Here is a 27386-nt window from a genome sequence, read left to right on the forward strand (position 1 = left end):
GTGGGACAGCACCCTTTCACGGGTCACTTTAGGCAGAAAGAGCGTTTGAATGCATCATGGGTCAAGATCAATTCAAAACACTTGAAAAATGTTTGATTAATTCCAAGTTATGATCTTGTAGCAAAATGGTTATGACTAATCCAATAAGTGAGTCATAGTAATCAGGGAAAGGTCTCTGCAGTATTAGGGTCCAGAAATAATGCCTCCCACTGCTTCAGATGTTGTAAATACCAACACTTCCATTTAGGAGCAAGGCCTGTGGATGACCAGCTGACCTGCCATGACCACCCATCCATTATGACCTCTTATCCGGGGTCGGGTCGCGGTGGCAGCAGGTTCAGCAGGCCGACCCAGGCTTCCCTCTCACCCGCAGCACTTTCCAGCTCATTCTGGGGGATCCCGAGGCGTTCCAAGGCCAGCCGGGAGATATAATCCCTCCAGCGTGTCCTCGGTCTTCCCCGGGGCCTCCTACCAGTTGGACGTGCCCGGAAAACCTCTAATGGGAGGCGTCCAGGAGGCATCCTGACTAGATGCCCGAACCACCTCAGCTGACTCCTTTGGACACGAAGGAGCAGCGACTCGACTCCGAGCTCCCCCCTGATGTCCGAGCTCCTTACCCTATCTCTAAGGCTGAGCCCGGCCACCCTACGGAGGAAGATCATTTCGGCCGCTTGTATCCGACCATGACCACCTTCCATGCAAATATTGTGCAACAACACTCATTCAAGCACCACATCAGGAGACATTCAACCCTAAAAAGTTTTTCGGTACAAGATTCTTTGGTCATATGGGAGGCTTAACATACAGGTCATCTTGGATAAAAGTGTTAGCTCAATAAATGTTTTGCCAGAAAGACATTAAAATTGCATTTTTTCAGAGACAAAAATAAAATAAAAACAGGACAAGTGGAGGATAGTTATGGAGTGCAATATTTTATTAGTTACCAGGTACACAGTAAACTAAGCACACGGTAAAATGTGACTGTATACACACACAGCGTCCCTTATTAAATATTGGTCATTTGCAAAGGGAAGGTCGTTCTATTTGAAAGCGAGTGACAGCCAATCAGGGTTCACAGCTGCTTACCAGCAGATCTCCCAACCTGACAAGGGAAAGAACAGACATTAAGCTCAACAGTAGGGATGTCCGTCTAACAACCAGTTAATCAGTTTGACTTCACAATGATGAGACCAACATGTTCCCAACAGGTCATCTGAGCAGGCTGCTGCAGAAGCCCAGTGGGATGGGTTTGTTTTCTGGTCAATTCCACAGCAAGTCAGAAATGGAAAGTCCTGAGAGCCTTGGTATATGACCAAACACTGAAAGCACATTACTCATTACTTACAGAGACAAGCTAGCGACGGTCCTCATGTCACACCCCCCAGGATGGCTTCATGATTCTGAAAATTATTTAATTTAGTTACATTTTTCATCAAAATTCTCAATTTATCAAATCAGAATTTTATTTTTAACCTGTAATGGTTAATTTATAACACAGGCGAGGTTGTTTGATAGAAAGTAGACAGATTTCTGATCAATTTACCAAACATGTTCCCAACAGGTCATCTGAGCAAGCTGCTGCAGAAGCCCAGTGGGATGGGTTTGTTTTCTGGTCAATTCCACAGCAAGTCAGGAATGGAAAGTCCTGAGAGCCTTGGTATATGACCAAACACTGAAAGCACATTACTCATTACTTACAGAGACAAGCTAGTGATGGTCCTCATGACGCGCCTCCAGGATGGCTTCACAATTCTGAAAATTTAATTTGGTCAAGTAAATATGAAAATTCTCAATTTATCAAATCAGAATTTGGTGTTTAACCTGTGATGGTTAATTTATATTAAAAAAAAAAAATTCAAAAACTGTTTTAGCAAAGTACAGAAGAAGTTGCATTTCCGATTAGAAAGGGGACAATGTTTTGTCACGTTCTTTGTTTTGAAAAAAATATAATCTATAAATAAAAAGTCTAAAAAAAGAAAGTGGACCGATTTCTAAAAGAATAGGTTCCTGATTCACTGCAGTTATCATTTGATCACTTTTATTAAATAATGTACATATATAAAGTGTTCTGCAGTAATATCCCAGCAAGCTCATGGCAGTGAACATGTGGGTAAAGCAAAACTACAGATTTACTATGCGAGGTATTTCCAACGACACGGCCCTACAGTTAAAGGCCGGTCGGGATAGACCTCAGCCTTCACTGGTGAACTCGGCTCCTGGACTCACCTCAGTCGTTAGATCTTCTGGAGTCTGGGCGCTAGGCTTTGCTGCTGCAGCAGAGACCTGGAGGAACAAGGAGTTGTGTTGACACCAAAGCACATGCAGTTGATAAGATCAGCCATGTGGACACAAACCAATCATGGACAGTCATCAGTAGCTACGTTTGGATGCTTAACATTACACAATAAATTAAAAAAATCACGTTTCTCGTTCAGTTGACTGCTTGGAGTATTTCATACAACTGATGCATTTTTAAAGACAATTTTACGAATGTTTCAACAATCAACCAGGACTCCAAACACCATGTATGGAGACCAACAATGCCAGATGTTGAGTTTGTCTAGCACTGACTTTTGAACAATCCAGCTGATGAACCAACTGGCTGCAGATACCACACAGTGCTATGTTTATGTACATCTCAAGCATTGGCCAGATACGGTCAAGCACAGAAGGAAAATAAATACACTTACTGCTGCTTCAAGTTCAGTCTCAGCCTGCTTCAAGTTCAGAGTCACAGCCGTCTGCCATCACAACAGACTAAAGACAAAGACAACTTTTGGTGAACTTCACAAAAACCAGAAGCAGTCAACCTACTTGCTTGATGTTAGCTAAAGCGTGCATCTCAGAACAAACAGTGTGGGTTATTACGGCGTACATTTAATATGCAATTTCCATAAATATCGGCCACCATTTGAAATATGTTGTTTTAGCCGAAAACCCTTGAGTAATACCATCACTGAAATCAGCTATAAGAACTGGAAAGATAACAAAGCCAAAATGGGCAACTAGTAATTTGGACCTTTAACGGATTAGGGTCACCAGTTCCTCTTTAACAGATTTGGCTTTCACTAATGGACGAGAAAGAATTAACAATCTAGTTACAGGATTGTGGGGGTGCTCATTCCTTACAATTACAAAAGTGGTTAATCAGTCAATTAATGGAGTGTTTCAAAATTCTTAAAAACTGCAATAATTAGTGTTTAGTGAACTAGATCTGGAATTTCAAAAGTTGCAGAAAGAGATCTAAACAAAAATCCATTTGAATTCCCACTATTTAATTCTTGTATCCGAGTCCACTAAAATGGCATACTGTTATCAAAATATTACGGCTTAACAGTACATAAGAATTGATATAATCTTGGTTAATCAGGAGGTTCTAAAGACCAAGTTGTCAAGAGGTTCCATCACCAAATGACATTTTATTTTTAAAAATTCATACCTACATCACCATTGGCCAGACAACAGAATGGCAGGTATGTTACTATTGGGCTAAGTGTTCTGCAGTAATATCCCAGCAAGCTCATGGCAGTGAACATGTGGGTAAAGCAAAACTACAGATTTATTATGCGAGGCATTTCCAACGACACAGCCCTATAGTTAAAGGTCAGTCGGGATAGACCTCAGTGGACCACTCGTCTCATTAACAACTTTCAGATCACTCACCTTTTTAACAAAATCCCTGAGGTCTGGGATAAGGAGGCCATCCTTCACTGCTGAAGAAACAAAGTTAGGCAGGACAGTGAGACATGGGTGGATTTTGGAGACATGTTCATTTTCCAAATAAATGGACCTGTAGTTTTATAGCTCATTTCTAGTCTTCCAACCACTCAAAGCACTTTTACACTCATAGGACTATTCCGCAAACATGTTTTTATATTGTGTATTCATTTCACCTTTTAAAATACTTAATGCAGCCTCATGTTACCATACTTATGAAGTACAGATTTGACAGGAAAAGAGCACTGTACAACTGCATCAAGTACTGGAATCAGGAAAAGTGACATGTCAAACACTACAATTATGGAGGTCACTGCTTAGGGGTCCATTGAAAAGTCCTGTATGACAAGAATAAATACATGCATTGCATTCTAAGAAGTGTTTCAACAATCAACCAGGACTCCAAACACCATGTATGGAGACCAACAATGCCAGATGTTGAGTTTGTATAGCACTGACTTTTGAACAATCCAGCTGATGAACCAGTTGGCTGCAGATACCACACAGTGCTGTGTTTATGCGTTTGTGTGAGGCCTCTGTACTTACATGATGTTGCATTGGCGCAGAAGCCCCAGGGAGTAAGGAAACCTGCAGGGGGCAGAAGGATGGTGATAATGTGTTCCAGTCGGCATTTCCATTAGCAGGAAGACATGTGGTTCAGAGAGGCAGCTATCAATCACACTTCAGAGCAGTTGAACATATAGCCAATCATCATGACACCAGTAAAGACTAGATTTATCTAGAAATCTACTTACCAAACTGGTCTGAGGTCCACAGCACCTGACAAAGAGACAGCACTGTGAGACAGTTTTTACATTCAACGACAAACTGTAAAAAACAAGTGAACAGATGTCACTTCTCATAAGTAACACTGCTACAGAGTGAGCAGCAGTGGGTTGCAAGAGAAATAATTGCTCTGTGCACTGTTTGAGCGCTACAGCCCACCGGACAGGACCAGAGCTCATACTGTGCCAACAAAGATGCTTGTACAGTTTCAATTTCATGTCATGTCTCTCCATGGTTTACTCTGGGGCTGTGATCAGGAAGAGATACTAACATTTTATTTTTGCGATGGTATGAATCTCCACATCATGCTGCATTCAGGTGTACCTGAGAAACCAAGCTGTTGTAAATAACGCTCACGTCATCTTGAGTAGTTTTATCGGTTAATAGCCTTTCTAATTCACTGGTGAAATAAGTTCCTTAGATATTACTTAAAGTCTACCCTACAGTGTGGTGCATAAAGACTTTATGTAACCATATAGTTTCTTGTTAAGACTGAAAACATAAAAGGACAGTAGCTATATAACCAACAATCTGTTCTTAAGACTCATCCCCTAATATTCATAGAATTGTATCCTTAAGTCAAATCAATAAGTTGATTTTTACAATCATGACACCGACAACAGTTGGAACTTAATAAAAACTTACCTCAGTACCAGAAGGGCAGCACAAACAGTAGGATAACATCTCTGTCCCCCCATCACATGTGGCAGTAAGTCATATCCTGCAGGGGGGGGGGGGGTATTTTAATCTCTACAAGTAAAGCGGTTTGTAACCTAGTGAATTGCTAAATATAAATGTAATAATATATCCTAAACAGCCAATAGTGTGTGCGAATGTGCCAGGCCTCATTGTCACAGTTCAGCAACCAACAGTGCAGAGGTGAAAGCAAAACCTGACATTATATAGCCACAGTGGTGCCGAGATAAGCCCACTGCACAGGACAATCCCATCAAGGTCTGCACTGTGGCCTTAGAACAGATTCATAAAGATGCCTGGTACAAAATCATTTTCCAGTCGTCATATTTGACTTTTTTTAAATTACGTACTTATGAGACACATCTAAACATACAGAAGCTCCATAGAGCAAAGCTACTACTGGCTAAACAGGTGATACAGCACAGTGACTACAGGACAGGGAAGGAAGAGGATGAGTCATTGAACTCGCATGGTAATGTACCACGTGACTGGAGTAGAGCATCGTTAACAAGAACTTACCATTAAAGATAATAAATCAGAAGTAGTTTTCCCATTATAGTCAGGAGTTGGTACCTTGTTTGAACTAGTACTTAGGAAATTAGAATGTCAGGAAGACAAGTGACGTCTTTTATACTTTACGTTATTTGAAATTACCCTGCGGTTATTCTGGTATGAGTCTTTTAAGTTACTTGGGTTTTTATTTTAACAGGTCTATTTGATTTGGATCCTGCTCAATTTGGGGCAAAGCATTCCTGTAGGTTGAAACGTGTAATGGGGCCTTGATAGGAACCGGTACATGCAGCAGAGCACGAGCAGCATACCGCTCCGGGGATGGGCATCTGGCACTAAACCACACTGTTACCCGTTTGTCAAACAGTGCTGAGGCGGATGTTCGTTTAACGTTACATTTAAAGTGAAACCATAAATGCACTTGTCTGTACGAGACGTAGCCGGTGGCTACTTCAGAGTCGCGCTAACTGCGTCACGCTAGCTGCCAGCTAGCTTTTTTGGTAACAAGTAGCTAAGTTCAACGTGTTGAGCAAAGTTTGAGGACGTCACGTTCCAAGCGACTAACGTTAACTAAATACAACCACATACAGTTTAAGGTATAGCGTGAAGCTTTGAGTGGACTCGGGTCCATTAAACATTAAGTCATTCATTCACATTTACCTGCATGCGGTGAAGTCTCCGATGCGGACTCCATTCAGAGAACCGTGGTAAGAGGAACATACCACGTAAGGCAAACCTATTTATAGGATGAGTTACGTCAGTTGAAACCACTTTTCGACAACCACCCATGCGTTCATGGCAGCTCGGAAATCCTAACACCGTATGTTTTGTTGGGAATATAAAATGTGTTGGACATTGACCTGCTTGCCACCTATTATCGGACTATTCTAAAAACTAATTCCAGCATGACTGAAGCAGACCGCTTCAGGTTCTCTGAAAGACTTCAGAGAACCTGAAGCAGTCTGTGTTTCAGGCTTTACTTGGCATATTTCTTTTTGGAGCCCTGGGGTAATAGTATCGGCCTTATGTCAGTCGATGTTGTGTTTCGTGGTGAATATTCCTAAACAAGGTTACAATTAATCAAAGTGCCAGAAACAAACAAACAAACAAACAAACAAACAAACAAACAAACAAACAGTAAACTAGAGCCTTTTTGGCTTTCAGCTTTGCCCAGCTAGTAATCCAGGTTGTTATCATCGACATTTATATACATATATATATATATATATATATATATATATATATATATATATATATATATATATATATATATATATATATATATATGTATATATATATATATATGTATATATATATATATATATATATATATATATATTATTGTTATCAATGTTTTTGTGGTGCAGTCTACTAGATTTCCTCTATTTGCTATTTAATAATAATAATAATACACTTTACCTATACAACACTTTTAAAAACTAAGGAAAAAAGTGTGTTTTTTTAGTTTAGTTGCGGTTAGACAGATGACATGTTCACCACTTTATCAGCAGATATTCTTGCAACATATATATGCTTCCTCCCACAGCCCAAAGACATGGTTCATATTGCGAGCTCCAAATTTTCCGTAGGTGTAAATGTGAGCATGAATTGTTGTCTGTCTCTATATGTGCGATAAACTGGAGACCTGTCCAGGGTGTACTCTGCCTTCGCCCATGTTTGGATAATGGAATGGAATTATTTGATTCCGCCCCACCGTTATTGAAACACAATACATAAGGAAAAAAACACAAATCACTCCTCACCACAACACAACCCTGACGAGTGAATGAGTAAAACTGCTGGGTCAGCATCCCTGGTCCTGTACTAAGAACACGTACCATCCAGCAAACTGATGTCATCACCGATATTTTACATCATAGCACTGTCAGAGTGTTCACACCTGCTTCATCGTTCCTGGACCTAAAACGTCCGCAGTGTCCGGTCTAAATGAAGAAAGTCCAGTTGTGATGAAGTGCTTTGAGAACGGGTTCTCCAGAATCAGACACAACTACCCAGCCAGTCTGTTAATGTCCATCAGTCAACAATCTGATATTGTCCTCACACAGAAAGCTCATAAACGGCAGTATTTCTTAGGGGAACATAAGGCGGCACAAGTCCCCTATAGTTCTGGTTAACGTTTAGAGGAGCATGACGGGAGGATTCCAGAGTATAGGTTTGTCTTTCTTGTGCATATTTTCTTATGTAGCATAACTAGCCTACACACTGTGTACAACCTTGGTGTATGTACTATGTCAATGTATTAACCTTCTAGTCTCATGCAACTGATGATAGGTAGACAACTCTCAACTTTAATGGTCAACACTTATTAACATCTCAGTTGCCCCTGCACTAAAGCTATTGTGTACCAAGGTACAGTGGGGAAGGATCTCATTGGAGCACATGTTTTTGGATTACACCAATACTGGCTAATTTAATTATTGATACACAACAATTCAACTCACTCCATTTTTACTCAAGGCAATTAATTCATTCAATTGACACAATTAGGGAAATCCTTTCCATTTTAATTAAAACCTATTTCACTTGCTTTGGATAATGTCATACAAATGCTCTCAAGTACAAGTTAAGAAGGTCAGTAGTCCACTGAAGAATGCTGACAGGTGGAAGATACAGAGGAACAAAATACTTAAAAGTACTACATATTTTAAATACAAAACAATGGCAAATGGAAACTTTGATTACATTCTTTTAACAAATATTTTAGAAAAGTTTTGCATTGCAAATGTTGCCAAGACAAGCCAATGAATGAATCCTCGCAGGTCGTAGCACACTAGTGCTAAAATCACATGTAAAATAAAAGATAAAAAAAACAGGTGAAATTAAAAATTGGTTTTGAAACATCACCTAGATCATTGACCACGTTAGATATGTCCCAAACGTTCAAAGTGTTTTTAGGTCATATATATAATGATGTCTACAGACAGCAGAGTTTGTTAATGTTTAAAAAGGTCCGTACACTAATTTTTCCCAGATTTAAAAGGGAGTTTGCAGGAGCAGGTTGATGCAGAATTGAGTAGTGGTCGAAGCACAATCAAGGAAAACCGTGATTTCCTGCTGTTCCAAAGCTAAGTCCTGGACTGTCACCACTCATCTAAATTACAAACATAATAAATTCTGAGCCCATTAATCTGGTGAAAAACTACATGCATGTGCGAGTTCAGCTGTACAGTTCTGTGACTCTACATGTGTCTGCTTCAGAGTTCTTCATGGTCACTCCATACTGTCAGGGTCTGCCTGGGCCATGTATGCATCCAGCTCAGCATCCAGGTGACCTTTGGTCTTCGACATGTAGGCGTCCAGCTGGTTGTCTAGTTGTTCACGGGTCACAGCTTGTTGGCCAATACCTCGGCCTCGTCCGCGGCCACGCCCACCTCGGCCGGCAAAACCACCACGCCCACGCAGTCCACCGCGGCCTGTTCACCAACACACACAGATATAGTGACTGAATAGCACCGATCAACAGTTAAACTCAATGTCTTTTGTAGGGCAAAGTACCATTGAAGTGGGACGTTAAAGTAAGACAAAATAAAACCACTGACCTCTGGCTACGCCTCCTCTGGCTACTCCTCTGGACAGAGCTCCCCCTCTGCCAGGAGGTCCTCCGCGCTGGCGGCCTCCTCTACGCATTGCTAGACGGCCAGCAGAGCCACGACCTCGCATGGGCCCACCTGTAGAAGACACTCTCTTCCCTGTGAAACACAAATAAATAATGTCACTCAATGCAAACAGTAAATACCACGAGCTTCATAGTTCAGATACTGTGAAAGGTTGTGGATTCACACCTCTCAGGGACAGGGCTCCCCTCATTACTCCTCCTCTGGCTCGTCCTCGGAGGGTGCCCCTGGTCATTCCTCGCATTCCCCCTCTACCTCCAGCAGCTCCTCCACGCATCAGAGTCCCGACAGGCCGGCCCAACCTGGCCTGGATGTTGCTCTTCCCGAGGCGCTGCTTCAGGCTCTGACACAAATTATTCATAGATGCAATGATGGCAAAACCAAATCAGACAAACAAGGAGGGGCAATTCTACAGGTAGAGGTTACAGGCTCTCCATCAAGGCCACGCGCAAACAGAAGAAAACAGAGGACAGCTGCTGAGAACTAGATTCATGATTAAAACGGTGTACGCATTAACACTGGCATATGCAGACATTTCATCAGATTTTTCAAGCCGCATTACACCCAATTCTGTTTTATAAATCATAATCATTTTGGAACTTGGTGCACAAGCCTTGTTTCCATAAATGGATGTTCAAACAACGTTGGCATATACAAAACTGACTTGCTTATTAGACCCGTCTTTGCTGGCTGTGATTTTGTGGCGTGCTCGACTTTCGCCGGCTTCACTACGGTGAGTATAAACTAAGCTTAAAACCTCATGTTGGACATGTTTCAGTGTGCAGCATTTATCATTATCCAACCACACAATCTACTAGGAATAGTTAACTAAACAATTGTTACGGTAGGAAAAGTCAAACTTATTTCTGGTTTAAAGTTCATTAAAACAAAATTAAATAAATGTTGAGTCCTGGATTACTATTTGTTAACATGTTAGCATACAATCGCCTGCTTTCAAACCCAAGAGACATGATTGGGTGCTGGTTAAAAAAGTATTTATTTTGTTTCTTTTTTTTCAGCGACAATTTTCTGTTAATGGTGCATCTGGCTATGATTTCTATCCTAATTATGCATGAACTAAATAATTTCTCTTCAAAAAAGGGAATACCATTTCACCCTTACTGAACAAAGAACATACTTATTGTATTCTAGAATAAAAACAGCTGTATCTGTAAATATCATCTTTAAAAAAAAGGAAGAAAAAATGCTCTGCCTGGCCCACCAATCACGTAATAGTATGTTTTACTGATATCGGACTGGTTGGTTTGACCCAATAAAGCAATGTCACCTTTCTGATCAGCTTTCCATAAGCTAAGTTACATACATTAGTTAAATATAACAGACCCCACAATCAAATGTCAGAAGGACTGATACTATGATAAATCTGCAGCCTGTGAGAAGTGCCGTGTCAAGAGTGCGTTTACCGTCATGTAATCACCTGAAACCGACAATAAGTTGCTACAGGATACAGACTGCCACACACAGACACAGACTGGTTGGTTAGAATGACATATTATACTTTTTGATAGCGACGTCCAGTTATCAGGACGCATTACAGCCTCTTTTCCAACTTTCTTAATGGCAAATGTAGCATCTCTTGTTTCGTCCTTGAAACGCATAGCAGAGCACATGTTTTTGTTTTCATTACTTAACTATGTGACAATGAACAAGGTGAGTCATTATAAATGGTTTCACCAGACCAATTTCTTAATATTTCTACTCCGTAACTACCTGAATAATCCAATGTCTTCATACAGATTTGTTCAAGTGGTGACGCTATGAACTATCCAGACATGAGGTAACGTTATGTTTAACTGGGATTGGCACAGATGAGACCAGTTATGTCCCTGGCTGATATTGTATTTAGTAAATCAAAAGATTAGAAAAGGGAGAGGAAAGATGTCACTCAAAAAGCCCCATGATAGAGATATATAGCACATAGTATTCATTCTTACTACAGAGGGTTGAATAATCAAATGGAACCAAATTCCCATCCCTACTCTTAACTTTACCGCGTAGTCTTTTCTCAGACAAACAAGTAACTCTTTACAAAAATATAGCAACTGTGCAGGCCAGTGTATCTTTAAACATGTCTCTATGTGGTAAAAAAGGTCCACTTAAACTAAGCTCGTCTGCTCTTTGCCCCACCTGCTTGTGATTCAGCGCTGCTTGCACCGAGGGCCGGTTCTCCATCTGCTGGGCCAGCCGGCGATTGCGAGCACTGGCCAAATGCTGCTGTTGCATGGTGGCTCGAATGCTTACCGCAGTGGGCTGCTTGTTCTTCAGCATGTTAGTGAAGCTTTGGAGTTGAGGGAAAAAGAGGGAGGAAGTAAAAGAGGGGGACAGGGGATATACAGAGGAGGAAGCAGGGTTCCACGGCAAGTAAATGCATCATAGAATGGATGAAGCCACACAGAATGTGGTGGCTCTTTAGTTATGCAAGACTTATGTTCCACTTGTTGGCACTCACTTTCTCTCATGACCATCCAGAATGATTTATACTTGAATTTAGCATGTGTTTTCAAACAAGCACAAGAAGAAAGGCAAACTGAAAGAAAAACTCACAGTGCAAGGACAGACTGAGGGACAGAAATAGAAAGGTGACAGAAGAAGAGCGCAATTTGCCACTTACAGGCCTCCAGCTGACAGGCTGGGGTGTCATCATGCTGCAGCAGCCGAGGCCCTGGACCTGAGGAGTGCCTAGCCACCCAGCCACTTACAGCATGGACCGTGACTTGGTTAAACCATGAAGAGACTCAGAAGGGATGGAGGTATGAGGGGGGGGAGGGAAGCTCTTTGTCACGTCCAAGCTAGGACTGAGTATCTGGTCTTTTATAGACTTAGAAGAGAATGAATGACAGAACAGGAGGACAAAAAGGAGCATGTGCTTCACATTCACTGGTTTGAGAGGCAGAAAGGATCAAGAGGTGCCCCCATCGTCCTGGTTTAGTTTAAGCCTTCCTCTCCCCATTGGAGGTGTATACTTGATGTATACTGTGCTGTTTAAGTATCAGGGAGCAGGAGTGCCAGGGCATTTGTAGGAAGGTGGTCTGGTCCAGCATAGGCTAACCAAGGCTTACCCAGAGCGACCACTACCCTCTCCCCTTGGTTATATGTGTGCACTGCTCACACAAGGTATTGGGCATTGGGTATTTTCTCCATGGTACAATCCCATTTACCTCTGCAGGTGCATCAAAAAATATTGATGGAACCAACAAAGTTGAGTGAGCAGTGCACACACTGTGGACAGCCAGAATAGCCTCCATGTCGGATCCGGTCCCCCAACAGTAGCCTTCCGTAGGGAGCACTAGAACCTTCACAAGCCAAGGCTGTCCCTTGCATCTGGTGTCTAACTGCTGACGGGGTGCGTGGCGCCTCACCGCTCGTTTAGGGACACTTTGGTGGTACTTTTCAGCACAACTTTTTGGGAGGAGGCTGCGCTCATTTTGGCAGACTTTGCTTCCAGGCTCCTGGAGGCAGACGGGACAGAAAATAAAACAAGGTCAACTGGTAGTCATAAGAAGGAAAGTAAGCCAGATTTAGACTGCAATAAATACCATGTGGTCATCAGAGGGGACATTTCACACCACGTTGCAATTATGTATGACAGAGGCATGTTAATTGTTGGTATTATGCATTATGAGCTTTAAACTAATGCGGTAACAGGGTTGATTGTCAAAGCTTCTTCCATTTTGGATATGGTTGGAAAAACATCCAGATTGAAACCTCTCTTTATTAGCAAAGATGATTTGGAAAAACATTTGAGTAGCAAAATTCAGGGCTAACCACTGCTGTCACTGGTTGAATTTGAAAATGTTGCTGGTGGCATTAGCTGTAGCCGTTTATTGTGCCGTGTTTGTGCTCTGTTGAAGATCTGTGGGGAAAAGAACACTCTTTATACTACGATTTGATGGACTATATATTTTTGGAGTACCATAACCCAGAGTGATTTTTCATCTCTTGAGAAATCATTCAATTGTCTCCCAGCTAAACTTAAATATATCTTTAATGTTTTAAGCTTATCGACCTCAGAATTCTAGATCTGGACCTGCAGTATTTGGATCAAGTAACTCACATTGTGTAGGCTAAAGGAAGTGGGCCACACAAAAGTGTAAGATATTTTAGATTTAGTTATTAATATCATTTAATAGTTGCAAGTGCTGGAGGCAACATGAGATTCATGACATTAGATTCAATAAGGAATTCAAAAAGGTTTCAGATTCAATGAAACACTACTGAACCCTAGCTCTACGCTGTGTGATTACTACTGAGCACATAAATAGTATTACAGATCAAATACTGAATCGTGTGGTTGAGTCTCTATGCATGTGGGATTTAAACACAACATGCTATTCATTTTAATTCCCGTTGGAGTAAACGCATGTTAATTGCGCGGACCGTGTAAAATGTTTTACCAGCTGCCCGGTCAGCACAGGTGGACACACGCCAGCAGCTCAACCATCCCCATGAGAGCGTGCTCTTCTTATTCCAACCACCGAGTGACTTTAGTGCCTCTTTGAATGCTTCCTTACGGTCTAAATTAAGCAATGGCATTTGGTCAAGTGCCCTGTGGTTTTTAATAATGAATGTATCGATGCGCAGATACACCGCAAGCTATGTTGTTAGCTACTACAAGGTACGGCGATACCTTCATTCAGTTAAGTGGTTTAGAGTCAAGAACACAGAGGAAGTTATCAAAAATAAGTTCAGTTAGCTGGGCGGACGTGGACTTCTTACAGGCACGAACGATGCCCAAAATACATCAGCAGCCCAATGGGTCAACTCTAGATGCATGTAAGAAGCTCATCTACAATGCAAGTGCCTATAATAATAATAATAACAATAATAATAATAATATCCAGCATTCTGTACTTACAGTGAATGATGCGTCGGTGGAGAAAAGCCTGGCGGCTAGGGTTAGCTTTAGTAGCTAACTGGTAACGTTACCGGCACCGTGTGGGGTGTCCTTCTATTCTTGTGTTGAAATAGAACAACACGCTACCTTCCTAGCTGAGCGCTGTATGAAATGAGCAAACTCTAGCTGAATTCGGGTCTTTCTCAGACTAATCACTAAATGCTGGAAACAGGTTTTACAACGAGTCTCCCTAAAATGGTGCTGCTAGCTTAATTTACTGACCACTGGAAGAAAATGGAGAGGCCTGCAACGTCACGAGCACGTAGTGCAGCTTCCGGTCTGGCTGGAGCGTTGTTGGTTTACTAAAATGGCGACAGTGGCTGTAGTAGCGACTACCTCCGGTAAAGATGTTATAGCCGAGGGGTTGCTCGACCTTCTGACACCAGCTATCCAACAGCTCGACCTGCATGTCCACTCAGTCAGGTAGACGCGGCTCCTTGTTCACCCCGAATTGACGCATTTAATCGTCGCCTGGGTCCCATTCCCCCGCTGTCATCCCCGCAGCAGCTCCCTTGACTGTCTCGTGACTGTCCACAATGTGTCCATCCGGTGCTGTTTATTATTTTATCATTCACAATTGAGTTGTTATCGTCGCTACACATATATTAGTCATCTCTCCCTCAGGGTTCATGAGCTTTGATTGTTGAACTTTATGTCGCCGTTTCCATTATGTATTTAGCTTTTGTGTGTGGTTATTTGTGTCCTTACTGTGGTTTAATGGGATTGTATTCTTCTTCACAGAGAAAGCCAGGTAGAATTAAGAGAACATATAGACAATCTGGCCACAGGTAATTTATTGCATTACTAGTCTGCAATGTTGTTTATTAAATTGGGTATATATCAAACAAAACATTAGTATTTAAAGATAAACGTATGAAGTGCGTTTTTGTTAACCATTGGATTGGTCATGTGTGTCTCTTAATGTACATTCTTTGCAGAGTTGTGCCGGATAAATGAACATCAGAAGGTGGCTCTAGACCTGGACCCTTATGTAAAGAAGCTGCTGAATGCCAGACGGAGAGTAGTGCTCGTGAACAACATCCTGCAGAATGCTCAGGTCAGTGGCAAAGCCATTGGTGTGGGACTTTTAAGCTGCACTCATTAATATTTCTTGATTACTTTTTAATGCGGAATGTGTCACTCGCAGTGACCAACCCACAGATAATTATATCGACTCTGCACTCCCCCTCAGCTCTACAAGGATTTTTTAGCAACTTCAACTTGTTTTGATTTTCTGGCCTTCAAACTATTTTCAGAGAAAAAGCTCTAAGACCCCACGTACACTACCTGCTCAGCAGAAAACAGCAGACACTCTTAGACACTAGCTTGTAAACATGGTGGAGCCTTTAGCAGTTAAAGAGACAGTTATGTCTGTCAGCAGTTGGTAGAGATCAAAACTGAGGTAAAAGAGAATGAATATTGGACCTCCATTCAACAGGTGGACACAAAGACTCCACGTTTGCCTGGCCTGTACCACTGTTAATACAGCTAGTGTTACTGCTAAGATAAACACTACGGCTGCAACCATTAACTTTCCCACTATTGGTACTACGACTAATACTTGACCAGTGACTCTGCTGTAGTCGGGGGTATTTGTTGGTCCCAGCGCTGATCGGCAGTGATGGAAACATAATTTCCGCCCTTTTTCCGGCGCAACTTGTGACTCTTTGTCACCTCAACCCCAAATTGTCTGTCTCCACCCAAGCAGCACTTGAACATTGTACTAATACTGTACTGCTGCAACTACTCCTAATAACTACTACTATTACCCCTCAATGTTTAAAAACAGGAAAGGGCATAGAAACAGTAAAACAATATATGACACAACCACATCACCGAAACATTCTTTCCCCAGGAACGTCTGAGACGACTCAACCACAATGTGGCCAAGGAGACAGCTCGACGAAAGACCATGCTGGAGGCTTCAGGAGTGTTTGCCTCCCGCTCCCCCAGTAAACCCTGAACCTCCTCCTGCTCTGTGAACTGTCCTGACCATCATTACTGGAAACTGTAACACAAAGGAGCAGCAGTCTTCCTTTGACATTTAGTTAGCTGTTTGTCTAGTGCCATGCTCGCCTGCAATGCTTTGTCCAATGTTGTAATTCAAATAAAAATCCTGGCTGCAATCTGTTCAGTGCTAGGCAGCTGTAAAATGACAACATACAACGTAATCATTGTTACATTTTCACCAGATCATACTTTTGTAGTAGAAGTCAAATGTAAATAATGACCGCAACTTTAATGTCAGCCTGGGGTAATATTGTGGACCAAAATAACAGATCCTTGTTTCGCTGCTGGAAGGTTTGTTTTTTAAAAGTTCAGCAAGACCGGAACACCAACATCACGTAGCATGCTCGTGGGTGTATTAAGATGACTATAATGCACCTTTATACTCAACACAATTGACACAGCCACAAAAAATGAATCCCACTAAATTGTTTCTTGTTGAAACATCTCAAAACATGAACAATGAATTAGGATGTTCAGCATTTACAATTGGATAACAAGAGTACTGGCACAAACTACAGCTGTATTGTTTGTATTTTTTTCAACATGTGGGATGCTTTTGAGAGCCACAAAAGGAGGTTTATCTTTCATTTTTTATGTAAATTAAAAAGAATAAATACTACATTATCAATAAATTGACATTACATAACATTTTCATTAAAGCTACCATAAGGAACCTTCTTTTTGTGTGCATTTTTGCTATTCCTTTGGATGAAAGTGGTAGTGTTTGGAGCACCAGAATCCCCTCTAAAACCTTGGTTTCTGTCCTGGTTCTCGTTCTCCAATGCCTCCCAGACGAAGTGACATGGCCTGCGTCTCCAGCACACCGTTGGTATTTGCTACCAGCGAGGACTGGCAGAGCAGCGAGTACAAGCTTGGCTCCTGGCCGGAGGAGGAGACGGGGCCAGATCTGGATCTATCCGTGGAGGCATGGCTTACTTTGATACAACCTGTATACACCAGATGCATTTGTCCTTAGTTAATAGCGTTGGTTATAATGAAAGTTTCACAATTTTAGGATTTCAATAGTTAAAAAAAAAACGTCATCACAAATGTAATTCAAGTGCACATTTTACATTGTAGTTTTCTCCAATCTGAAAATATCATCTGAACACAACAAGTCTACTTTTGATAGTATTATTAAGCAATATTATCCTCTAGGAGACTGCTTTTTGTTCCCCAGCTGAAACGAGAAGTCAACGTTGATGTTATTGTCACGTGAATCTGTGCTTTATTGCCTAAACCAAACTGAGTTTCCTGTGAAGACAGAATTGTGTTGAAAGGGCTCTGTATGTAACAACAAATTGACATGCGTTTTAGGCTTTTGGGGGAAAAGGCATGACAAATGAGGATACCATATAAATGATTGTATGAAGATATGTTGCATTGTTACGTATGACATGAGGGAACATACACAGGTTGAATAACAGCGGCCCAAGAATGGAAGCTTGGGGGACCATGGCAATCTGGATTGTTTGGCACTGCACACTTACACATGTGTTTTTAGCTGTAAAATAAATGATAGTTCTGTACCGTGGTTCAATACGCCATCTACTGTTTTAAATCAGCCCTGAACCTTGCGAGGCCAAGACTGAGATAGAGTTTGTGGCCAACTCCTCCCTCAAAATCCACACCCTCTAACTGGCCTCCGCAGCATGTCAAAGGGTCCTTGTGCTGTGAGGAAAACCTTGTACGGTAGACTCTTGTATGGACAGAATGGGTTAATGCTGGCTTGTGTTGTAAAGTGCTTTTAAATGGGTGCTAAGACTAGAAAAGCGCTATAGAAATGCAGTCCAATTATCACCCCAATAGGTCTGGGATAAACAAGACACATATAACTATGCAATAATCTTATTCTGTGATGACATACATTTGTATCAATGCTATGAATCATTATAACTATCTCTCTCTGGGGATGAATGCGGGGTGAAAATATTTTCCACAGTTAGGGGGACCAGAGGGGGGTCCACTCCCCCCTCTGTCTAGAACCACCCCAGGTATAACTGGGTCTGTTGCAGGTTTAACTTAAACTTCATTTTAACTTCAGCATCTTATTTTCCCTTACATTGAAAAGTGCAGATATGTTTCACTCCTCTGTGTTTGAAAGATTTGTTTATGGATGCAACTGCATTCTCTGTAAATAAATTCTGTATTTAATTGGTTATATTACATATTTATTTTTTACGTACATGACATCTGTTCTCTGCATTTAACCCATCCTTAGGAGCAATGGGGTGCAGTGTCTTGCTCAAGGACACGTCGAAGCAACACAATGCATAACCAATGATATTAATCTAGTTTGATATTAGACTTGTACCATGATTATGCAACATAATAATGCTCACATATTGCTTGTGCTTTTTTGGTTTTGTGTAATATTATTTGCTGTTCCATATACATACATGTCAACCTTTTGAGCTTGTGCTAAACTGTTTCTTACATTACTCATGTGTCAATGAGCCTTTGAAAATAAAAAGCTGGAATGTTAATTGCATTCATCAACATGAAGGTTTTAGACAGAATGTATAACACAATGATGATTTCTCGTTCTTAGCACCTGTCCTGGAGGATAACACTAGAGGAAAGACCATCATGTATAATTCAATAGAAAGAGATCACGAGGAAAGGAAGCATCCATACTATATTTGATCACAGCCTGACCCCACATGACGGAATTTAGAAGATTTGTTTAAAGGTGTTTATTCATTTTTTATCATAAATACTTCTCCAATAAAATCGGTAAAATATTTCCAATCCATGTCGAGCTCCTGTCATGTTCTTGTCTGGAACCCAGTCTGTGCTATTGCTTTGCTATTACTAAGCCGTCATCCACAACGCATCTTTTGTCATGAATGTGTACACTTTGAAACATGTCTTCCATTATCACCTGGATATGGTGGGTCACAGATCATGGCGTAGTTTTCTTCAGGAGGTTAACTCTGACCATTGAGTCGAGTGCTCAAGTAACAGTTGCAGTTCGTGTGTGTTGGGGTGGGGGTGGGGGTGGGGGTGGGGGTGGGGGCTAATCTCAGCGGCGCCACCTTAAAAAAACAGTCTCGCGGACCTGTCAATCTCGACGAACCAGACAGTCCCTAGCTCGCGGCCCTGTTGTGAGAACCACTACGCCATTGGCCGAAAGCGGATACCCAGTGAGACCTGACCGCCGATTGGTTGCAGCATGTCGAGACACTGACGCGCACGACGTCTCCCCTCTATTGTTATTGTGGCGTGCGCGAGGGGAACAGACAGGATGCACGAGTAGACAGTGGGGCTGATAAAAGGATAAAACAACCCAGAAACATCAAGCTAGCGCGGCGTACGAGGAGACAACCGTAGCTCGCTACAGGGCAGCGGGTTAGACACGCAGAGAGGGACCCGGGTCGGGTACAAAGGAGTATAAACACAGAGCAGGCTGGTCCACACACACAGCACGTACAGCTTTCTTGAGTACAACAGCGATCTTTTTGTCCAACTTCTTCTCTCAACTCTGGCTGATGTGTAAGTACAAACTACTAATGTCCATCTCGTCTTCCTCCGGCTCTCTCCAGGGCTGCAATAGGACAGCTTCGCCGAGAATACGAGGTGGAAGTCGGTCCCATTAGCCTGCTAAATTGTTGCTGCTTTTTATCCGCAACTATTGCAGTTGTGCTCGGTTCTGCTGCCCCGGTCTCTCAATGATACCGCTCATAACGGCCTCCATCTGCTTTAAAAAACCCATCTTGTTTCCTTCTTCGTTCAACTTCCAGCAGTCAGATGAATCCTCGTACAAATAGATGGTGTGTCTCCAATCGGAGCATTTGTCACATTAGCGGGGTTCTCGGCCATGCTGAGAACGGGTTCGGTCCGGGATGCCGGTGAAGTGAACGCACGGCCTGGGCGCTGCTCAGGTGCCGAGAGCCACATATGGTCGCTCATCCAGACGAGTCCCATTGTTGAAGTTTTCATTTGAAGCGTGGGGCCCTCCGGTTATCCGACTTGGATTAGACGGTAGGGGCCGCACGTCTGTTTGAGAGGAGCGTGGACGGAAGGTTTGTGTGTGTGTGTGTGCGTGTGTGTGTGTGTGTGTGCGTGTGTGTGCGTGTGGCTCTATGTCAGCATGAAGGCTTTTTGCTGTATCAGTTATTGAGCTACAATAAAAACCAACTGATCGCCATGTGTGTGTGTTTGGTTGTACATATATATATATATATATATATATATATATATATATATATATATATATATATATGTGTGTTACAGTGTGGAAACAACTTAGCCAAAGCTTTTAATGTTCAAATGAGGTACATGCACGTGACATGTATGATAGGCAAGTACATATTCACATACTTTAGCCTACTGCACAGGTTTGAAGTACGTAACAAGTATTTTCCAATGATACAATCATTCTTATTATTCAATTAATTTTTTGAATCATTCAATTAGATACATCTTTTAGTCTTTAGAACATCAGAAAAGAAATTCCCTTCACAAGTTCTGAGAGCTGTTGTGTTCACTATCATGGAAGTCTAGGATTACATTCACACTGCAAGCCTTCGTGCTGAATTTGGATGTGTTTGTTTGATTCTTTTGGTTTTGGCTGTTCACATTATCTTTTTTAAATGTGGCCAATATCAGATTCCAGCGTGAACTGGTCACGGTCCAGAACTGACCCGCATGCGTAAAAGACAATAGCAAAGACATGCAGTCAGTGTAAACACACGGCTTATGTGCAGGTCACAATACACCCCTCAAGTTTGGCTTAAGAGGTCTAACCCTGTTCCTTCACTGGCCAATGCAGCTGCCTTCCATGTTTGTATTCACACAGTGACTCCCGCCACCATGGAGTTGTGATGAATGCAACTTGATGTCACAGAGTACGTGAAATGAGCACGACCTGTGTTGACGGGGTGTTGCGTGTTGGTGCCACGTAATCAATTGGGATCCTTTTTTCGCGGTGGACACAAATGAAACGCATTCACATGAATATCCACTGGCCAGAGCTAGTGACGTAGTATTAACAGTATCAACCTTGGATTTACAATGAAAAACTGGATACAGCATTGGAGCCGGCGCCCTGTTCATTCTAAGGAAGGTTGCTGAGTGGCGCATGAAGAAAAAAAGTTTGATTTCCAAGTTTAAAATTCAAATGAAATCACCCAGATCTTCTGCATTCATGGGCCCCATTGAGCAAGGACAGGGGCGTTTCCTTTAACCCCGCCCCCTGCCCTTGATTCATTCTCGTTCTCATTGACATGAATGGAGGAATTTGGTTATTAGTACATTTTACAACTTTTAGGACCCAATGATAGTTTCAAGTTTCAAGGTTTTATTTGCCATTTGTGCCTAGACCAACAGTCCAGACACATTGGAAATCTTGTGCAGGGCTCTCCGAGTCAACAGTTCAGAAATAACACTATAATAAGAAAGAAAAATACAAATACAAAATATAAAAGAAAACACTATAAAGAAGGTGGTGGTGTATACAGAAAGGTGATACTATGTACAAGAACAAGAACAAGAAAGGTATGTACAGTTTGGGATACAGTTTTAAGTTACAGACCATTTTCAATTATATAGTTTTAAGTAATAGTATGTCACATATTGCAGATGATAAGTGTAGTGAGGTAGTGTTGGATTATTACACATATTTCAATAGTTTTGTTTTGCCATCAGTCTGACTGTGGCAGGGAAGAAGCTGTTGAAAAAACGTGTTCTGTGAGAGATGATGCTATAAGGGCTATACTGAAAAGTAGATTTCTCTACATTTTTTTACAGATGTCTTTTCCCCCAATGTAAGTTTATGGGAAAATTATTTCTGGGCCGAATGGTATCACAGAAGTTGTAATTCCATCGCTTGGTCACGATGTAACGTTTGTGTCAAAGCCCGGCGCTCTTGGTGGGGACTTTGGTTCAACCAGGTGACTGGTCTTCATGTGCCCAAGGGTTGTTGAGTTAGTGCCTTTTGCCCCTCAACCTAAGTGGGTTTGTTGCTCCAACCTAACATTACATTACATAGCTTCTGTGGTGGCGGCATGTAATGTGTCAACATTACGTTGTAATGTCATACAACCTGATTTGGGCCTTTGTTGCCTGCAGTTTGAACATTGGTTTAGTTTCAATTCAACATGCTTTACTGGCATGAGTGTAACCAAAACAATGTTGTCCAAGTGTCAAAAGTAATAGTGAGATCATAAAGAAAAGGGTGCAAGTTATTAAGTCAAGAAGATAGAAGATAATGAACCGTACGTGCGTGTGTGTGTTCCTACATCAGACCCAACATCACACACTGAGGGTCAAATCATTAAATCCAGGCTCAAGGGGCCATGTTGGATAACTTGTCCAGGCCCAACATCAACAGGTTCCACTCTTCACAATCCGTTTCCTAACACATGACGCCTTTCTGCCTCCGTTCTTAGGTTCTGGTCAGATTGAAGGCAATTCCGCCTTGTTTCTCAAATCCGATCTTTAAGACAAGACTGTGGGCACTGTTATCTTCAAGTCATTAGATCAGATCTGTGTGTCTTGAAATCACCCAGCTGTCTCTGTCTGCATGCATCCTGTGGGAATGTCGGTAACTACGTAGCTACGCTGGTGATGCAACCTTCCAATGCTGAAACATGAGAAGTAAAGGTGAATCATTTCGCCCTCCAAACAATCGCGCTGTGGTCACACTCCTCCATAGCACAACAACAAACTCCGGAGCAGAGGAAGCTGCGCATTGCGATGTACTGACTGGTGGCGACGTGTAGTCCTCGGGAACCTTTGCTGACAATAGGTGGCCTGTTGACAGGTGTGTGTTGTCCGGTAAATCAAAAACGGTGTTGCTCATACAACCTGCCAGGCTTTTTTATTGACATCTTTAATTTTCTTTTATTTAGTTGACTTTTCATTTTTTCTTTTTTCCTGTGTTCCATGTGAGATATCCTTAAAATCAGTTTTTTGTGTCCTGGTAGGTTCCTTTACGCTTTGCCCTCTCCCACAAAATGCCAGCAAACTATTTATTTCATTGTCTCACCACAGACGGTTGTGCATGTTGTCCTCTAAAGCAGCGGTCCCCAACCTTTTTTGAGCCACGGACCAGTTTCGTGTCAGACAATATTTTCACGGACCGGCCTTCACAGTGTGGGCGATAAATATGACGTAATAAAATAATACGACCGGCATAGAGTGCATAAAAATACAACTCATCATGACTCCGAATTAGTGGGAGCCCTGAGCTTGTTTATCTGCAACGAGCCGGTGTTACGGTTTAACAAGCGACCGTGTTAACTGGCGACGTAGTTACGGCAGCTATTGAAAATAGGAAGAGAACGCGTAGCTGTCCTTGTGAATGCCGCATTTTTTAATTTTTTCAATACAGTGTTAAACTCTCTCATATAAAACTATATATATACAAAATAAACAGTGCAGTATTCACGAGGACAGCTACGTTCTCGTCCTTTTTTCCAAACAGCTGGCGTAACTACAACAACAACGGACGCGTTCGGCTGTAAGTCGCTAGTTAACAGGGTCGCCTGTAACACCGTAACACCGGTGCCATCTCGGGGTGATGGGACACAACGACACCTGAAGTGTGTGTGTTGTCCAGTCTGCTCCGTAACTTAGTTTTCGTCGCTGTCATTGCAGAAAATCTGCTTCACAAAGAAGCTCTCCAAAGACGTTTGTTTTTTTGACTCATTTTCTCTCGCTTGTGGGTTTGCTTTCGCTCGCTAGCTTTTCTCAAGAGGTTACTTATACGTGACCTCTTGAGATGTGCGACGTATTTCGTGACCTCGTGAGAGGCTCAGATGCACAGACGGATGTATCCGGTCCTTTTTCAAAATAAAACATTTTTCCGTATCTGACCAGATTAATACATAGTTCCTTTCATAAGTATGAGCAATTGTAGAGTTCATATTTTACCTTAATTCATGGAATACTTATTTTTCCTTAACTAAAATAAAAAAGACTTAGCTGAAGATCCACCAGCATGTAGCCATTTTGCATCAATTGTGTTTCATTTAGTAAAATTTCATTTATAAAGTTTGGGGAGTCTGTCTGAAAGGTGCTTTAATGTTTGACGTGTTGCTCCCTGGTCTGAGTGGCTTTGAAACACTGTCCGCAATGTAGCCAAAGTACAGATTTCACTTCTAGCATCTTTTTTTACAAAAAGCCGAGGACGGTCTGCAAAAGCTCCGGCACGTGACGCCATGTTGTCTCCCTAGCGGAGCGCTGCCTGTGAGTGTGTGAGCGCTGCACAGCCACGCCCCCTTGCAGTCAACGCGCTGGGCAGCATTAAAAGGGGCGGAGCTGTGAGTCGGCTCTGATAGCGCTATTTTAATAAAGTATCGATACTAACAATATGCAAAACCATATCGTTTTGAACGTACTGGTACCGCGGTACCTTTTTAGTATCGGTACCCCGTGCAACCCTAATCCCGGATGTTTCTTCTTTCTGGATTTGACACTTTGAGCGACTGGACTGAGACTGACACCTGTAGAAATCTGATTGCAATCGCATTTCAAATCACCTCCACATTTTATTTGAACCAATCACATTTTACGTGGACTTTTGTGGTCCAGACTTTCTAACATCAATCTGGATACAATCTGAATATTCCAAAAAACGTATTTGGGCAGTCTGAACAATGCCTTAGTGTCTCCTCTTCCAGCCTCTAAAGAATCCAGGATAATGTCCCATTGTGCGTAGTTTGCTTGAGTTTCCTTCAAAGACAGTGTAACTGTAGTGAGCATCAGGCAGATGTACGTTGCCATGCAGTTAGCCATACTGGCTCTTTAAGGGCCATTTAGCATAGCAACTACCATTACTTTTGATGGTTTAAGTAGATTTAGCTGATAATACAAATGTGCGTTTACTTAAAGGGATAACATTCACATTTGTACACATAAAGTTAGGTTTACTCATCATGGGGAGCACAGCAAAACAGTGTTATAGTATTATTTGGTCTGTATGTCTAAGAAAAGCCTGAGCGATGTCATCAAAGTTTAACGTCTCTGTTTTATAAGCTTCACCCGAACCGGGGGCCTAAAATAATAAGACCGTTCTCGTTTTAATGTGGTATGACAACTTTTAATTGAGTAAAGGATTTAATTTAATCATTTTCTTTAATCTTTAATAACTGTTTGGATTTTTTAACTGACATCCACTAATTCCCGGTCTCCCCACTCTACTAACAGGGACTGATTCAGAGCTGGGCCATCATGATGCCAGTGAACTTTCTGGTCACTCATTGGCTGACCAACTTAATACCAGGTAAGGAGGACAGCAAACTGGTATGACAGCAAGTAATACCATCAAATTACCAAAATGAATAGCAAGGCAGCTATTGGCTAATATGCCTTTTACACGTTGCGCTTTGGTCTGAATGGATGAATCTACTTTAGCTGTCCTGTTCCCAACATGGACTGAACATGGGTGAGATGCTGCTTGTCTGTAGTTTAAAGCTGTGAAATACTTATAGTGTAATTTGAGTATATGATATAACTGATTGTGCTGTGAGCTGGTAGATCCACGGCCACTGTGTAAATATACGGGAGAAATGATATTATGTTGGCAGATAGAGTGATGGAATCCAGTCTCACCCCATCCCATGATCTTCCTCCGCAGATGGAGATTGTAGATTACAGGTCTATATTTCCTATCTTCTGAGCATGCTGCTGTCCTGGTTCCTGGCCAAGATTGCCAAGGCTGCCTACTATATGCAAATATGGACTTTTGTTAGGGAGATTCTTTAAAATAGAAGCTTGTTTTCTCCCTGCCCCAGAATAAATATTATATATCCCCATTTACCATCAATTCCTTTGAATATGCTTTATTGGCCAGAGTGTAACAATGACAACATTGCCAAAGTGTAATAATGTAATAATAATGAGATGTGTGTGTGTGTGTGTGTGTTTGTGTGCGTGTGTCTGTCTTACGGTTTCAGAGGAGCTATCCAAAATGTGTTTTTCAAAAAACTCAAAAAGGTGGATTTCAGTCCAAGAGGTTTTTTTGTAGATCATATTGAGCTGCATATGTGTGTCACATTTCTGTGTGACGGGCATGGTCCTTTTCCTGCGATCATCTCACATTTTAGGATTTCCCTCGGTAATAAATCTGTGAGTTTCTGGAATCTGTTATGTTTTATGGCTGTCTGTGGCTTAGAAGGTAGAGTGGGTGGTGTGATCCCTGGCTTCTCCAGTCCGCATCTCAGAGCATCCTTGGGAAAAACCCTGATAGGCAGGTTAGCACCTTGTATTTCAGCCTTTGTCATCAGTGTATGAATCAGTGTGTGAATGATGACATTTTGTGAATGGACTTCTTGGGTTATGAACTTGTATTTATATAACTCTTCTCCCGTCTTCTGACCAGTCAAAGCGCTGATCATTACATGTCAATCCTCACACATTCATACACTGGGGGCAGAGGCTGCCATGCAAGGTGCCACCTGCCCATCAGGATCGAATGCACCTTCACGCACACTTCTGGATCTGGGTTCAGTATCTTGCCCATGGACACTTCAACATACAGACTGGAGCAGCCGGGGATTGAATTGTCCATCTTCGGAATAAAGGACGACCCGCTCTGTGGCTCAGAGGTAAAACGGGTCAGTGTGTGTGTGTGTGTGTGTGTGTGTGTTGTGTAAATAATCTTACACAAACACTGTAAGATTATTTAATGACCTAGTGGGTGTGTGTGCACTATATATAGAAACAATTAATGATATATTAATGTAAAATCAAATGTAATATAAAGAAATGTCCCTGAAATGAAATAAAACACTGTGCAGACAATAGGTATGAAAGACTAGATTAGCTAAATATGCACATGATTTACCCCACTGTTGTTTTGGAGTCATATGAGGTCTTCAGTCCTCGAAGATGTAGGTGTTTAACAGCAGATTTAAACATGTATATGTAATGTTACATGATAATTAATTCTCTGAACCATAAACTTAGTGTACATAGGTGAAGAGGAGTGTTGGCTTTAGCTATCAGACACAATGAGAGTTAAGCAACAATACATTTGAACATTGGATTCAATTTAGGAGGCCACTCATTTTTAGAAGAACAGGGAAAACTTTAAAAATGAATATGAATAAATCAAGTTTCATAATCTCGGTTGCTACGAAGCTCTTGATATGGTGTACAGTGACTACTTA

General features: G+C 41.8%; 3 protein-coding genes, 1 long non-coding RNA gene and 5 other non-coding genes across 16 annotated transcripts in view; 2 read left to right on the plus strand and 7 right to left on the minus strand.

Moving 5' to 3' along the window:
* Positions 1-911: 911 nt before the first annotated feature.
* Positions 912-6445, minus strand: LOC117739262. The gene is made up of 10 exons (XR_004610153.1): positions 6370-6445; positions 5149-5224; positions 4473-4497; positions 4264-4305; positions 3664-3713; positions 2691-2757; positions 2227-2283; positions 1699-1752; positions 1346-1400; positions 912-1102 (listed from the first exon to the last, which is right to left on the minus strand). It is a non-coding gene; the product is annotated as an uncharacterized LOC117739262 (long non-coding RNA).
* LOC117739920 lies at positions 2062-2195 on the minus strand. The gene has a single exon (XR_004610482.1). It is a non-coding gene; the product is annotated as a small nucleolar RNA SNORA18 (small nucleolar RNA).
* On the minus strand, positions 2489-2623 carry LOC117739914. The gene has a single exon (XR_004610477.1). It is a non-coding gene; the product is annotated as a small nucleolar RNA SNORA8 (small nucleolar RNA).
* On the minus strand, positions 3492-3625 carry LOC117739921. The gene has a single exon (XR_004610484.1). It is a non-coding gene; the product is annotated as a small nucleolar RNA SNORA18 (small nucleolar RNA).
* LOC117739916 lies at positions 4094-4228 on the minus strand. The gene has a single exon (XR_004610478.1). It is a non-coding gene; the product is annotated as a small nucleolar RNA SNORA8 (small nucleolar RNA).
* LOC117739911 lies at positions 4369-4439 on the minus strand. The gene has a single exon (XR_004610474.1). It is a non-coding gene; the product is annotated as a small nucleolar RNA Z40 (small nucleolar RNA).
* Positions 6446-8161: 1716 nt separating the features above from the next.
* Positions 8162-14577, minus strand: chtopa (chromatin target of PRMT1a). 4 transcript variants are annotated; one of them, XM_034544733.1, is made up of 6 exons: positions 14221-14518; positions 12725-12814; positions 11493-11643; positions 9513-9687; positions 9270-9419; positions 8162-9143 (listed from the first exon to the last, which is right to left on the minus strand). In XM_034544733.1, exons 2-6 carry the CDS (start codon positions 12787-12789, stop codon positions 8941-8943), a joined length of 744 nt encoding a protein of 247 aa, XP_034400624.1. In that variant the 5' UTR covers positions 12790-12814; positions 14221-14518; the 3' UTR covers positions 8162-8940. The 4 variants fall into 4 exon arrangements, with proteins under 4 accessions (XP_034400624.1, XP_034400626.1, XP_034400625.1 ...); XM_034544735.1 differs by having other exon boundaries at positions 11815-12814; positions 14221-14502; XM_034544734.1 differs by having other exon boundaries at positions 12524-12814; positions 14221-14500.
* Positions 14527-16947, plus strand: snapin (SNAP associated protein). Its single transcript, XM_034544737.1, has 4 exons — positions 14527-14682; positions 15001-15047; positions 15198-15316; positions 16115-16947. Exons 1-4 carry the CDS (start codon positions 14567-14569, stop codon positions 16220-16222), a joined length of 390 nt encoding a protein of 129 aa, XP_034400628.1. The 5' UTR covers positions 14527-14566; the 3' UTR covers positions 16223-16947.
* A 2517-nt stretch (positions 16948-19464) lies between these two features.
* Positions 19465-27386, plus strand: part of si:dkey-222b8.1 (uncharacterized protein LOC560317 homolog) — a 35290-nt gene continuing 27368 nt past the window's right edge. For 3 of the 5 annotated variants that reach the window (XM_034544532.1, XM_034544535.1, XM_034544533.1), the window contains exons 1-2: positions 19465-19764; positions 25423-25498. In XM_034544532.1, coding sequence (XP_034400423.1) covers positions 19761-19764; positions 25423-25498 — 80 coding nt within the window. In that variant the 5' untranslated portion in view covers positions 19465-19760. The remainder of the gene's footprint in view (positions 19765-25422; positions 25499-27386) is intronic. The other 2 variants (XM_034544536.1, XM_034544537.1) reach the window with 1 other exon arrangement.

This window comes from Cyclopterus lumpus, chromosome 11, assembly GCF_009769545.1.
Source record: "Cyclopterus lumpus isolate fCycLum1 chromosome 11, fCycLum1.pri, whole genome shotgun sequence".
In the NCBI taxonomy this organism is placed as follows: domain Eukaryota; kingdom Metazoa; phylum Chordata; class Actinopteri; order Perciformes; family Cyclopteridae; genus Cyclopterus; species Cyclopterus lumpus.